We start from the raw sequence: 15,902 nt of genomic DNA, 5'->3' as shown, positions 1-15,902 counted from the left end.
GCCAAATTCCTAGAAGCAAAAACAAAATACTGCCACGTGTTCCCACTGAGTTGGGTCACTAAGGGGACTCTCGGGATCACTGGGGGGATTCCTACTCCCCAGACAGAAAATCCCATGAATTCACTAAGTCAGAGATAGCTCCTCTAGTAAAACTACAGACTGGACTGCTGAACGACTGCTCCTAGATTGGGTTCCCTTGACCAATGGGCAAGCGTGGGGGAGGCGACACCAGACAGCCATGCAGCATCCTCATGGATTACTTCAAAGGCAGACATCAAAGAAAGTCAACAGGTGGGAGTCCCTAAGTGATGGCAAAGTTCTGGAAATAGATAACAGTGGTGGTTGTACCATATTGTGAATCTTCTTCATGCCACTGACATATACCTAAAATGGTTAAAGTAGTATCTTTTATCTTATGTGTAGTTTACAGTATTTTTTTCTGTAGATAAAATGCCTTTAAGGAAATGCAGAAGGCCATGGGAACTGGCCAGAGGTACGGGAATCAGCACGTGGACTTTCCACATACTGCATCGCAGCACTCAGCAAAGAGAAGCGGTCCTTCTTGGGAGGCAGCTTGGGAGAGCTGGGCTGCAGGCAGGAGCTCAAGATAGTCCCAGCTCCCCTTCCTCAGTGCTCCTGGAGAAGTCAGTTTCTCTGGACCTTTGTTCCTCATCTAGGCACTGTTTACTCATGACTGTGTCATTAAAAAGAACAGATTATTCAAATTTAAAAAAAAGGCTTCTAGAGCTGGGCATGGTGGCATATGCCTATAATCCCAATACTTGGAAGGCTGAAACAGGAGGGTCACAAGTCCAGAGTCAGCCTCAGAAAAGTTAGCAGGACTCTCAGCAACCTAGCAAGATGCTGTTTCAAACTAAAAAATAAAAAGGGCTGGAGGTGTAGCTTGTAGGCAGAATGACCCTGGGCTCAATCCCAGTCACACACACACACACACACACACACACACACACACACACACACACACCTTCTAGAACAGTGCTATAAGGCATTTGATAGAATGTCAGTAAATGGTAGCTAGCTGGGCATTGTGGTGCATGCCTGTAATCCCAGTAATACGAAGGCTGAGAGAGAAGGAAGTTTGAAGCTAGCCTCAGCAATTTAATAGGGGCTCTTGGCAACCTAGCAAGACCCTGTTTCCAAATGAAACCTAAAATAGGGCTTGTAGGTAGACAGCCTCTGGGTTCAATTCCCAGTACCAATAATAATAATTAATTATTATTGTCACAATGTGGACACCCTTACCAGAGGAAGAAATGACATGAAAAGTATAGAATCTGCACAGGAGGGGCTCTGCTCCCTTCCTTTGAGAAGTGTGGCAGGCCTGACGCTCTCGGGCCCTCCCTGCCCGCCTGGAGGGTGTGGAAAGGAACATACACCTGTGTGTCTCACAGTGACAGAATCTCAGACTACTCAGCAGATCCACCAGAACCCCAGCCGTCTACCCCCAGCCACAGATGATTTGGCCTGAAGTAGTCAGGTCCCTAGCTGTGCTCAAAGGAGCTTCATCCAGAAGACTTGATGACTTTTATATCACTGTTTTCATCCTCCTCTTTTATTTACAATTACACTGGGCTCTAAGATTCACACAATCAATCAGGCCTGGTTCAGCCTCCTGAACTCAGGCGTAATTGTTTTGTTGGTGGAGGAATTCCATATATTTAGAGTTGAAAGATTCTCCGTGCTCAGCTAATACCTGTCCCTCATTCTACAAGTGAAAGCGCGAAGCCCAGAGGGCCCAAGTGACCTGCTCAGGACACACCAGGGTAGGTAAGAGAGCTGAGGTCAGAGGAGATCCGTCCACTCCTAGGTCTGGAGTATCTTGACTCTCGTGAGTGAAATAGAGACAGAAGAATAAACCCAAGATGGGCAGCAATTTTGAATATGTAAATTTTCTACCTTGTCATATATATATATATATATATATATATATATATATATATATATATATATATACTTGAATGCAGGGTCCCTGGAGGTCAGGGTAGCCCCAAGGTTCTCTGTAAAGAGGGACTGCAGAGGTCACCCAAAACCAGTATTTCCCACCAAGGAGGGACTCACTCTCTGGGAGAGGAAAAGTGTATAGTGTGTAAAAGTATATTCAATATAAGTTAATCGGAAAACAGATGAAAATGTGTCTGTGTCCTACCAATTGCAGAAAGGGAAGTGGGTGACTGGGAATCCTCTGCAGATCACAGAGAGCCTGTGCGGGCTGGCTGGGAGGAAAGGCTGGCAAATCTGCCTCATCATGAGAACCTACCTCATCTCTCAGCTCCCCATCTTCTACTCCTTCTGTAAATACTGGGGCCAGTTGGAGGTGGCCTTCTAGGGGTTCAAAAAGTGGCCATGGGTCAAAGGGAAGGCAGAGCAGCCATCCTGAAGCCTAAATCCAGCCCCTGCCAAGCACTCGCCAATTTCCCAGCCAGCCCCAGACACACCGATGGTGGTCACTCAATTTTGATCATCAACTTCAAAAACAGCAATAGTGAATGAGGTAAGTGGATAGGCAAGGAATGCCCCAGTGGAGTCCAGCAAGCAGGACTGTGTGTGGAGCTTTCTCTTGAGGCTCCGACTGGCCATTGAGGCAAGAAACAGGGAGATGAGGAGAGGGCGATGGGGTGGCTAAGGGCAGCCTGTGTGCCAGGTGGCTGTGTTATCATTGCATGTGAACCTTCGAGTTCAGAGAAGAGGGGAATATCTGCAAGAGGAAAGCGCTATCCCTCGAGGGGGAAATGCGACTCTGTAAATGTTACATAACCAGCTGGCTCCAAAATTGTGTTGCTGGGTTAGCACCGTCTCTCTCTTGGACATTAACCCTGATGGGTTTTTAATTTTTTTTTTTTTTGAAATGTGTTTCTTTAGTTTTCCTTCTTAGCAGGTAAAATAATCTCTGCATAGAGAAGTCTCTGCAGGAGGGAAAGAAATGCAGTTTTCTGTAATCTGGAAGAGGTGTGGGGCGGGCCTTATCCTAGAGAAGTATATGCTTCTTAGTTGGCCTTTCGGGCAGCAGCCCACCTGCCACTTTTTGGGGACGCTAGGAGCACGTACGTTTGGGGCAGGGAAGAAGGGAGCTCAGGACCAGCCTGCTCACCCAGGTATGGCTTCCAGGCCTTGCAGGATCTTCCTTTCTCTGTGTTGTGGGCTGAAATGTGTTCCCCAAATTTATGTGCTGCAGTCCAACCCCAAAGTGCCTCAAAACGTGACTGTTACTGGAATACAGCATCTTTAAAGGTAGGAGTTAAAATGAGGTCAGGAGGGTGGGCCCTAATCTGATGCGTCTGGTATCCCAATAAGAAGAGGAGATGAGGACAGCAACAGGCACAGAGCAGAGATGCAGGGAGAAGACAACCACGTCAAGCCAAGAAGAGCGGCCTCAGCACACACCAACCCTGCCGCCACCTTGACCCCAGACTTGCAGCTCCAAAACTGTGAGACAGTAAGCTGCTGTGGTCTAGGTGCCTGTGTTTGTGTGCTGTGCTATGACAGCCCCAGAAAACTCATATTCTTCTCCCCCTGCCCATCCCCCTGGATGGCTGGGCCGGTCACTTTTCCTCCTGCAAACATCTGTCCTCTCCCTTTGCTCTCAATTCTTGTTTTCCTCATTTTCAGAGTCACTGTCTGGCTTTTGAAAAACATCAACAGAATGCTTTTGCTGTTTTATAAAGTTCAGCTACAAAATGTCAAAGGAAAAGGGGAGAAAAAAAAAGGAAACACCACCCAAATGCCCCTTCCCCCCCACTCTGCTGTCAAGCCTCACCAGGATCGGGGTATGATAGGATTCCTGCCATGGAGAGATATGCACATCCGGCCCATTTCAGACTTTAGTTTGGGTTTTTCAAGAGAGCACAGAAAGGCCTACCATCTATAAACAGATATCCATTCCCACAGACATGCCCTAGACAGGGGGTAACTTCTAGTAGGTCCAGTTATTGCAAAGAGGAAGCTGCTGGAGGTGGGGGGACTGAAAGGCAGCAGTTTTGAATTATTCATCTAATAACCATTTCATCATGAGGTCTTACCTCTGGTCCCGTAAAAGAAACTTATAAGACAGAGCCAAAAAAAAAGTGCCAGTCGCTTCACCGAAGGGCAAGCAGTTTTAATCAGACAGAGCTGCCAATGTGAAAGTGGGGAAATAACACAAGAAGAGATTACCTGTAATCACCCAGTAGTCTCTGGTTGTTTCTGATATGTCGAGGTTGGGATACTCCAGTGCTAAAACAAACAAGAAACACATCAAATTGCTTTCATAGGCCTCATATGTACCTGTTGTTAAGGGAAACACAGAAACGTGACAAGCTAGAAGTCAGGTAAATCCTGCCTCATCACTCTTGGGATCCGTGACCAACTGTGAAAGGCTCTGGCTGTTCAGAGAACTGGGTGGCAGTAAAAGGTCAACTTTCTGATAAAGAATTTTTAGGGTCTCTGGGTTTTTGCACTTTCAGATTTTCCATCTAAACCTCATAAATAGAATGACCTTTACCAAGACCCATAGCTGCAACCTTTCTTAGCTGGAGCTTTCTCTTTAAAAGTTATCTAGCCAACCAAGTGTGGTGGTACACACCTGTCATCCCAGTACTCGGGAGGCTGAGACAGGAGGATCGCAGGTTTGAGGTAAGCCTCAGCAATTAAGGGAGGCTCTCAGCAACATAGCTAGACCTTGTTTCCAAATTAAAAATAGAATAGGACTGCAGGTACAGCTCAGAGGTAGGATGCCCCTGAGTAGTTCAATCCCCATCAACACACACACACACACACACACACACACACACACACACACACAGAGAGAGAGAGAGAGAGAGAGAGAGAGAGTTATCCGACCATCACTAAGATCATTAGAAATAATTTTTTGCTTGAATGAATTTTTTCAATGTCAAGGGCTTAAGTTTAGTAGCCAAATACTACTAAAAGGTCTCATATTGCCTTACAAATATTGTGACTCTCAGAGTTAATACATGAAAAGGACTAAGGACAGTGTCTGGCATACAGTGTGGCATACAGATATTATATCCTAGCCTTTGATTATTAAGAATACTAAAATGCTGAAAGAAAATAAATTCCACACATGCAGCCATGTGACAGAATGCCATCTTTTCTCCCTTTTTGTGGTACTGGAGATTGAGCCTAGGGACATTCTACCTCCAAGCTATACCACCAGCCATATTTTTAATTTCAAAGAAAGGTTCCACTAGTTGCTGAGGCTGGCTACAAACTGTGATCCTCCTATCTCAGCCTCCTGAGTAGCAGGATTACCGGCGTATCCACCATACCAGGCCATCTTTTAAGATAGTCTTTTTTTCTTTTTTCTTTTTTTTTTTTTTTGAGGGTTTAGGGATGAAACCCAGGGGCATTTGACCTCCAAGCTACACCCCCTGCCCTATTTTTTATTCTTTATTTTGAAACTAAGTTGCAGAGGGCCTCACTAAATAGCTGAGACTGTCCACGAACCGTGATCCTCCGGTCTCAGCCCCCCGAATGCTGGGATTCCAAGTGTGTGCCACCACGCCCGGCTTAAGACACTGTCTTTTCAGTGTCCTCTTTCCTTACTATACAGAAGCTTGAAAAGCTTGCCAGTAAACAAGCACTCAAAACAATTTTTGGTGGCTACTATGTGCTTAGTACATCATTCACATGAAATATTATCTCACTTACTTATCTAAAACTGCCATAGAAGAAAATTAAGAAACAGTTTTGCTAATTTTTTAAAAAAAAAAACCTTTTCCATTAACCTTGGGAAATGTAAGAATTTAGGAATACAAACCTTTACTTCCCCTGGCTCCCAAGTTAAGTGTTTGGGTACCAAATGCAGACTGCACTGGCATCGAAGTTTCTGCCTGCTGCATGGTAATGAGGATTGTGTAATGGAAGCATTAGAGGGAGATGAGGCTACAGACTATGGGGACCTCATCAAGGGAAGTCACGATGTTGGCTGCAATTAGGTTGCATTAAGGTATCTATAGCCAGGGCAGGGCCTGGAGGCCTGAAAACACTTGCTCATGGCAGAAGAAGGAGAAAAGCCCAGCCACCTAGATTGGCCGAGGACAGATGCCCTTGCTGGTAGCCATCGTAAGGTCAGAAGGCAGACTGCTGGGGTTCCGGGCCCCATGAGCTATGGGAGAATGGGTATCTTGTGAAACCTCTTAGAGCTTCAGTTTTCTCTCCTAATTTTGTGCCCACTTTATGGGATGGTTGGGAGGATTCAGTGGGATGAGATGCGTGAAGGGTAAAGGAACCTAGCAGGTGTTTTGTTTTATTCTGTTTTTTTTTTCAACGTGCACTGTATTTTTCATCAGCTCAACCTCCACTTAAGTGCATCTTTGTTTGTGGTTTTCTGATAGTAGAAGGAATCCATGGCTTGGCACACCCAGAGTTCTGCTTCCCAGGGAAGCAACAGGGCCCCCGTAGGCGATGTGGACGTACTCACGTTCGGCAATGGTGAGCGGCGGGTAGGTGAGGTAGAATCCCACCAGCTCTGCCGAGAGCTGGCTGAGCAGGCTGCTGGCGACGGTGCCATTGAGAAACGTGCTCTGGTTGCCCACGACGTACACCAAGGTGACGGCCTGGGAGGCGTTGGATGTGCTCACGATCTGAATCAACATGGGAGGAAAGGGAGGGGGACAGGCCAAATAAGATGTGGGTCTTTTTTCCGGAGGCTGTGGGAAGGGCGGTCTGAGCAGAAGTTCTGGGTGGGGAAGAAAGGGCAGCAGGAAACAGCGAGGAAGAGACAAGAATAACAAGGGCCATCACTAGCTGATCACCAGCCGCCTGCCAAGGCCCCATCATGTCATTTCATCCTCGCTGCAACCCTAGGTATGCACAATCATGACACCCTTGCACAGATGAGAAAATGGAGACCCAGAATGTTCCAGGGGTTTACCCAAGGTCACATAGCCCATAAGTGACAGAGTCAAGATTCAAATCCAAGTATGACTTCAGGGTGTGTGTGTGTGTGTGTGTGTGTGTGTGTGTGTGTGTGTGGTGGGGGTATTAGGGATTGAATCCAGGGGCATTCTACCTCTCAGCTATAGCCCTAGTCCTCTTTTATTTTTTATTTGAAAACAGGGCCTCACTGAGCTACTAAGGCAGGCCTCAAACTGTGATCCTCCTGTCTCAGCCTCCCAAGTACTGGAACTGCAGTCATATGCCCCCATGTTTGGCTTGATTTCATATTCTTAATCACTGGGGTAATTTTCCTGGGGACTGAGTTGTCTCAAGTGACTGCTATAATTCTGAAGACATAAAACAGATACTAGGAAAGTTAAATTTAAGGAGGGTCCAACTGTCCGGACAGAGAAGTCTTGAGTCAAGCTTGAGGTAAGTTTTCAGGTGAAAAGGCCCAAGAATATACAGTGTTTACAGTGCTGATCACCAACCTTATCATGGGCAAGGCGACTGAACCTGATTATAAAAGAAACTCAGAGATATACAATATGTTCTTTGGAGAGCAATTACATTGCCTAGTGATCCACTAATTTAATAAAAAAAAAGTTTAAAAAATCCCTGAAATGACATGGTTTTCTTCTCATATTTTTTCTAATTCAGTTTTTTAGTTGCTGGAAAATGAGGTTTTCTGGGTCAATGTATGGACATTGAAAAATATCCCACAGATGAGATTTGAAAAACGCATGGAGGAGGAAGTCATTTGACTTGAAAACACGATATTGCTAAGTTCTGTGTGCGCCTTCGCCCCCAGCCCTGAGCTCCAGATGCACTTGGCCAGCTGCCCTGGCCCTGAAGTCCTACAGAAAGAGCATGGCGGGCCACCTCCGTGGGCTCTTTTGCTGGCTGGCCTCCGCTCAAGGGCTCAGGTAGATATGGGAGAGAGGGCAGACAGACAGGGAAGATGAGGGCATCAACTAGCATAATAGGGAAATGATTTGCACTCCCTCGCTGTGGGGTCACCTGTGACTGCTCCCTTCCCTGCCCTGTCAGGGCCCAACTCTTACAGCCCGGGTATTCATCTCTGCCCACATTTCCACAAGGTGCCCTTCACTGAATTCTCCTCAAATCGCCTTTTCTTGAGTATGTTTTGTCTTCTGGGCCAGGAGGCTCACTGATATCCAGAGTTTCTCAGACCTTTGCACTCAGATGTTCATCATGCAGCTTCCCTCTCAAACCTGACCTTGAAGAAGGCTGCCAAGGACACCTCCTTTATTTTCCACTGTTTCCCACAGGTGGAAGCTCTCTTTTCAGTTCTCTAACCCAGAACCATATTCCCATGACTAATGATAAACGGAATCAACATTTCTGTCCAACTCTTCCTCTCTTCTCTGGAAAGTATTTCTAGAATATGGTTTAGCCTCTGTCTCAGGGTACCAAAAAGAAAGGTACTTCTTTCTGAACAATTCAAAAGACCTCACCATCCTGTCATCTAAAGAGATAACAAATAAATATTAGCCTAAAATATAAGCTTTTAGGGCTGGAGAAACAGCTCAGTGGTACAGTGTTTGTCCAGCACACACACAAGGCTCAATCCCCTACACTGCACAGAATATAACAATGATAAAGTTTCAGTCTTTATTGTGAATATCTTCTATCTTCCAACAAAACTAAATCTCACTGTATCTCCAAGCCTAAGTTGCAATATGGATACTTTGTACATACTACATTCTACCTGGTAAATTATATTTTTTATTGTGGGAAGATAAACAAAACATAAATTTTACCATTTGAATCATTGTTAAATATGTAATTCAGTGGCATTAAGTACATTCACAGAGTTGTACCACTATCACCAACATCCATCTTCAGAATTTCTCCGTCATCCCAAATAGCAGCTCAGCACCCATTAGACAAGTCTTAATTTCTCCTCCCCAACTCCTGACAACCACCATTCTATTTTATACATCGCTCTTATAAATGGAATCACTTATCAATTCTACAACTCTAGATATCTATCTTAGGAGAAATCATAGAGTATTTGTCCTTTTGTGACTGGCTTATTTCACTCAGCAAAACGTTCTCAAGGTTCATCCATATTGTAGTATGTGTCAGAATTGTCATCCCTTTTAAAGGGAATAATAATATTTTATTGTATGCATATATCACATTTGTCTATCAATTCACCCATGATGGACTTGAGTGGCTTCCATCTTCTGGCTGTTGTGAGTAATGCTGTTATGAATACGGGAATACAAATAGCTAATTTGAGTCCCTGCTTTCAATTCTTTTTGGTATATATGCAGAAATGGAATTGCTAGGTCACATGGCAATGCTATGTTCATTTTTTCTGAGGAACTACCATACTGTTTTCCATAGTGGCTACACCATTTGGCATCTCCACTAGCAGTGCACAAAAATTACAATTTATCCACATCCTCTCCTACACTTACTATTTTCTGGGGTTTGGTTTGTTGTTTTTGAGAATGGTCCTCCTAATTAACATGAAGAGCTATCTCATGGCTTGTTTGTGATTTTTGTTTTTGTTTTTGGTACTGGGGATCGCACTCAGGGACATTCTATCTCTGAGCTACACTACCAGCCATTTTTATTTTTTATTTTGAAACAGGGTCTTGCTAAGTTGCTACAGCTGTCCTCAAATTTGTGATCCTCCTGTCTCAGCCTCCCAAGTACTGAGATTATAGGTGTACATCACTGTGCCTGGCTTATTATCAGATAGGTTTGATTTGCATTTCTTTGAGCCTCTTTTGTAGAGCTTACTGGATATCTCTATCTTTTGAGAAATGTCTATTTTGAGCCATTTGACCCTTTCTTTCTTTCTTTCTTTCTTTCTTTCTTTCTTTTTTTTTTTTTTTTTTTTGGTAGTACTGAGGTTCCTGGAAGCCCTTCTACCTCTGGGCTACACTCCCAGACCTTTTTTATATTTTTATTTGGAAACAGGGTCTTTTAAGCCAGAGAAGCTGGCTCCGAGCCAGCATGATCCTCCTGTCTCCGCCTCCCAAGCCAGAGATTACAAGCGTGCACTTCCACGCCCAGCCGCCATTTGATCATTTCTAATAGAGCTATTTGGCATCTTAATGTTGGGTTGCAGGAATTCTTAATATATTTACGTGTTCTGAATAGTAACCTCTTATCCACTTAAATGATTTCCACATGTTTAATCCATTCTGAAGGTTGTCTTTTCACACTGTAGAGAATGTCTTTTGATAGATAAATATTTTTTAACTTTGATAAAATCCAATTTATTTATTTTTCTCTTGTTAATTGCACTTTTGGTGTCATTTCCAGAAAACTGCCAAATCCAGTGTCATAAAATTTTCCTCTATGCTATGAGCCCTACAGTTTTAGTTATTACATGTAGGTTTTTTATCCATCTTTATTTAATTTTGGTTGATGATGTTAGGTAAGGGTGGAGCTTAATTCTTTGCATGTAAACTTCCAGTTTTTGCAACTTACTGAAAAGACCATAATTTCCCACTTTGAAAGGGCTTGGCATCCTTGTGAAAAATCATTTGACCTTATACAAAAGGGTTTATTTCTGGGCTCTATTTATTCCATGGGTCTATATATCTGTCTCTACGCTAGTATCACACTATTTTATTTATTACAGTTTTGCAATCAGAGGTACAAAACCTTCAAATGTTGTACTTATTTTCCAAGATTTCTCTGGCTATTCATGGTCTCTTGAGATTCCATCTGAATTTTAGGATGGATTTCTTTACTTTTGCAAAAAGATGAAAGATAACTGGGATTTTGATAGGAATTACATCAAATCTATATAGATCCCATTGATATTATGGTATCTTAACAATTTTTAGTCTTCCAATCCATGAACATAGGATGCCTTTACATTAATTTGTATTTTCTTTAATATATTCATTTGTATAGATAATAAAAGTGTGATCATTTTTCTTGGCTATACCAGCTCCAAAATAAGTTACCCATGAACCCGAGATCAAGACCACAGAACTAGTTTGTGAGCATCATGCCTTGTCCCAGTAAGATTTACATGGTCAAATGACTCAAAATAGACATTTCTCAAAAGATAGAGATATCCAGTAAGCTCTACAAAAGAGGCTCAAAGAAATGCAAATCAAACTGTCCTTTACAGGGAGCAATTTCCCATCATATCTTTACCCTTGAGTGCTTGGAGCTTCTGGCCTGATCTCTTCTCACTCATTCATGGCACGATTCATTTAGCTAATTAGACCTGTAGGTTAATGGAGCTGAGAGCTGTTGTTTTGCTTGCCAAGTATCCATCCTTTTTTCTTCTATGGCAGCACCAAAATATTTTTTTTGGAGGGAACCACCTCTCACCTTCTTCCTGTCCATGTGCTGCCCTATTCAAACTTCAGGTGGGGGCAACCAAGCCAGGCCTAGTTTACTGGGACATTTCATCTCCTTGGCCACAGTTATTGATCCAAAAATGGGCACGGTGGGTCCAATGAGAGCCAATCCCAGTATTTTGACTCTAATGACATGTAAAAAGGCACTTTATTTCCACAAGACCATAAGCAGTGAGAATGGAATAAATCTGAAGGTGCCGGGGGCCACCTGACAGGGCTGAGGGTGATGCTGGCCCAGAGCAAGGCAAGCCAAGAGATAGAAAGAGAACTTCATGAAGAAATATTTGAAGTACGTGGATCCAGTTGTGCCTGAAATAAACAAGCTTGGGAACTTTTCAACTGCATGAGCCAATCATTTCCTCTTTTAGTGTAAGCCTTATAAGCTTGGATTCTGTCACAACCAAAACAGTCCTAATTGAGTCAACTGTAATCTATCCTCTAATGCCAAGGCTATCAAGTATTTTTTAAAGGGCATTTTATTAATGACTCTCTGAATAAATTGATTATTTACATAGTTATATCCTACAAAGGATTCAAGGCACCTTGTAAAGTATATTTAATACAATAATATAGAATGTTCTTTTTTTGTGGGTCTGGGGATAGAACCCAAGGGCATTTGACCTCCAAGCTACATCCCCTGTCCTATTATTTATTCTTTACTTTGAAACAGGGTCTCACTAAGTTACAGAGGGCCTCACTAAGTAGCTGAGGCTATCAGCAAACCATGATCCTCCAAGTCTCAGCCTCTGGAATGCTGGGATTACAAGCATGTGCCACCACACCCGGTGGAATGTTCTTAATTACAAAACTAGGCCCTAGAAAAATAGATGTTAGACAGGAAAATGGTTAGAACATAGTTATTTATGCATGACATAGGGGCCAACAGGGTTGCTAAATCTAGCCAACAAATATGGTTCTGGGATTCTTGTCAGCCAAGGCAAGAAGCAAAATGGAATTAATAAAACGATTCATCCAATTATCCATTAACTTCAATATCCTTCAAAATGGTCAAGAGCATCTAAAATTTATCTAGAGGCAATGTTCAAATCACCTGGTCTAGTCTTTTCTGAGGAAGGTTTGTTATTTGATTGACCAAATTTCATCTGATGGCGCATAACTAGTACACAACAACACAAGAGAGGCTTCTTAATGCCAAGGGCAGCTTATTTATCTTGTTGTCCCTCCTGCTGCTGACAAGTAGCAGGTGCTCAATAAGTCTGTGCTTTCTGAATACAATTAAAGTATGCTCTGCTGCAAAGCTCCAACTAGGCTTATGCACCTGTGAGAATCACAAATTCAATCAAAAAGAAAAAGATTTCCCGCAAGAAAGCTGAGTCACAATCCTTACATAAATCTTAGGTCCCCGACACATTTTTAGATCTTAGTCTAATATGAAATAAATCATAATGAGATACTTCCTTATACACTTTGGATGAGTCTAGGAAAGGAAAGCTGCTCGTTCAAATTAAATTGTATGCTTTCTACATCATATTGGCTTGGCCGATAATTCACTTATGCTAAATGTCAGTTTCAAAAGCACCAGGTCTAATTGCACAGGCTTTAGTTCAGTAGTCAAAACAGAAACATTGAACTGTAGAGTTAATTAGAGAAATCGGGGGCTGGATGAATATCATTAAAGAAGCATCTGTCCTTAGTAGGATAATATCTACATAATTGCAAAAACCGGGTCTGAGAAAGGCTGTTGCTGGTAAGTGTGTGCATGGTTATCCTGGAAGCTGAAATATTTGCCCCTGGAGTGGGATTTCCCTGGGAAAGAATTCACGTTGTTTTCAAAAAGTTTCATCGAGGGCCCCATTTCTACATTGCATGGATGCTAATAGAGGGTCACGGATAAAGGATGGATTTTTGGCTCAAGTCTTTTTTCCATTTATTTCTAACTATATGACCTTCCAGAAATTTCAGTTCCCTTTTGGTGAAATGGAGGTAAGAATATCTCAAAAAGATGTCTTAAGTATTATGTTGCAAATATCTGTAAAACACTTAGTATTGTTTCTGACATAGCAAGCCCTCAATATAAAGTGTATGGGCATAAGTGTGTGACTGTGTGTGTGTGTGTGTGTGTGTGTGTGTGTGTGTGTGTGTGATTGTTCATGTGGATATTAGAAAAGAATCCAATGCAAATCACACAAGAGACAAATCTTGATGAACTCTTGATGAGTTAATATTTAAAATGAAATCACTTATTTCATTTTATATGAGGTATTTGACATATTTTATGTAGTTGATTCTAGTCCAATTTTTAAAAATAATAAATGTATTAAAAAGTCCTGATGAGAAAATAAACCTAAAACCCCAAACTATAGCAGGTGCACAGTGACACAGTATCCTTCTTGTCACGACCAGACCCCAGACATCCTCACCAATACCATGACCTGCCCAAAGTGTGAAGTCACATTTACATGCAGCTTTGAAATGGGGAACCCAAGTCATTGTGGTTTTCTGTCAACTATACACCTGAAGCCAGTAATTCACTTATGCTAAATGTCAATTTCAAAAGAACCAGGTCTAATTGACTCCCTACCTGAACCGTCAGATTGCTCTTGGTGTTCAGAACTTTCCTCTCGGCATCCTGGAACGCCTTCTGCAGCCTCTGCTCCATGATCTGTGAAAACTTGCAGGACTGTATGTTGTCTGACTGGCTCACAAACTGCAGCACTAGAATGGGAATAATAAATCAGCACCCACCAAAGCTCTGCATCTTAGTGCCCTGGCCTTAATAGCAGTCACTATATAAAACAGCATGACTTCAGGTTAGAAAAACAAGATGAATAAACAATAAGCCCAGTCAAGGTTTGATTGTAGTTTTGAAAGTGACTCTTAAAATGATTTAAAACAGTAAAAAATTAAAACCATGATCTAACCTGAGATCCCTTCCAATGCAAGGATGTCATGATTTTATTCAATTGGAATATGTACACGTCTGCCGAAAGACTGACAAATAACCTAAGAGAGATCACGCCTTCTATTTCTATGAAGGGGAGAAAAATCAATTGACCTCCATTACCAAATTGATTGAGTGTTTCCATTCCAGTGGTTTCTTCACTTTTGTGGTTTACAAACTTTGCAAATCAGAAATCACCAAGGGTATTGAAAGAAAGAAATATTATAAAGTCTAAGCTCAGAGATTCTGATTCAGTGATGTCTTGAACCTTTTGCTCCAAACTATAGTTTTTAAATTTTTATAGTAGTAGTAGTAGTAGTAGTAGCAGTAGTAGTAGTAGTAGTAGTAGTAGCAGTAGTAGTAGTAGCAGCAGCAGCAGCAGCAGCAGCAGCAGCAGCAGCAGCACTGGGGATTGAATCCAGGGGCCTTCCACCTCTGAGTTACACCTCGAGCCCTTTTTGTTTTTTATTTTGAAACAGACTCTTGCTAAGATGCTGAGGATCCTTCTAAGTGGCTGAGGATGGCCTCAAATCTGTAGTCCTCCTATTGAAGCCTTTCAAGTTCTGGGATTATAGGCATGCACCACCGTGCCCAGTTGAAGGTATAGATTTTATAGAGGCTCAACTCTGATTAGTATCTACTGGTAATACAGGGGAAAATACAGTACTCAGTGCTTATGTGTACTCTTTATATAAATTGAGAAGAAAAGCTCCTATGATGGAACCTTTCTAAAAATGTAGGCTTAGAAAAGTTTAGCCTGAGATGGAAGGGTAGGAGACGAAGAAGGCTGAGGTTGATTAATGGAGGAGCTACATCCAAATATGTGTAAAAGTAGGAATGTAGCATGGTCGACCTGGACACTCACTGCTGGAAGGGGGAAGGGAAAGTGGGGGGTGGGAGAGGGCACCAAGCACAGTCTGAATATATGCCATTTTCAATATGATCCACATAAAAAGAAAAAAAAAAGAAAAGAAAGAAAAGTTTAGCCTGATGTGCAAGGAACTTGGACATTTGATGAGTGGGGAGTGGGGCCTTTTGAAGAAGGTACCCAGGAAGTTTAAAAGATGACGGAGAGGCTAGAAATGGAGTTTTAAAACTGGTATCCACTTGGTACTGCCCTTCATCCTAGAATGCACAGAAATCCTTTTATTTTGAGTTACTTGCCTGTTTTCAGCTGGAAATAGCCTGCAGGCTGGGGCTTCCATGGGGAGGCAAGGACTGCCACAGACTGAAGGTTTGGGGTATGTTGCTTCAGATCTGCAGTGACGTTGCTGATTCCATAAACACCTAGCATTTCCATCACAACAGCAGGCAAGTATACCAACCTCCCTTTGGTAGCATAATAACCAACCGTGACATTATGAGAATGTTCCAGAATGTCCACCTACAAAACAAATTGACACCCAGAACTTACTGTTTTCTTCTACAGTACTTTTTAAAATTTATTTTTATTGGTGCATTGTAATCATACATCACACTGGAATACAAGACTTGAGAGGATATACAAGCACACATCATCCAATTAGCCCTCATCCAGCCCCCATCCCATTCCCTCCCCCTCCCTCGATCCCATGCTTGTTTGGTGATTAACTTTGATACATTTGTTTACGTACCTCCTGAATTTTAAAGAGGTTCCATCCTCCCCTATCCCATACCCTCTGATTGGTCACTTTAATTGCTTCGCTATAGGGCCCTTTCTATAGCTCGACCTCTTCCTGTTGCCCCTTTCCTCCTAGTTA

The 15,902-nt window shown here is 42.5% G+C and overlaps 1 protein-coding gene across 1 annotated transcript in view; it reads right to left on the bottom strand.

Annotated features, from left to right (window-relative positions):
* Window positions 1-15,902, bottom strand: part of KIAA1549L (KIAA1549 like) — a gene marked incomplete at both ends in the record, with an annotated part of 277,076 nt that overhangs the window by 86,198 nt on the left and 174,976 nt on the right. Inside the window, 4 exons of the mRNA XM_080690604.1 lie at window positions 4,171-4,230; window positions 6,440-6,602; window positions 13,804-13,937; window positions 15,328-15,547. Coding sequence (XP_080546730.1) covers window positions 4,171-4,230; window positions 6,440-6,602; window positions 13,804-13,937; window positions 15,328-15,547 — 577 coding nt within the window. The remainder of the gene's footprint in view (window positions 1-4,170; window positions 4,231-6,439; window positions 6,603-13,803; window positions 13,938-15,327; window positions 15,548-15,902) is intronic.

Source organism: Muscardinus avellanarius (genome assembly GCF_963383645.1).
Source record: "Muscardinus avellanarius genome assembly, chromosome: 1".
Lineage (NCBI taxonomy): Eukaryota > Metazoa > Chordata > Mammalia > Rodentia > Gliridae > Muscardinus > Muscardinus avellanarius.
The sequence above is the reverse complement of the archived record's forward strand: the minus strand, read 5'-3'. Positions and strand labels throughout refer to the sequence as shown.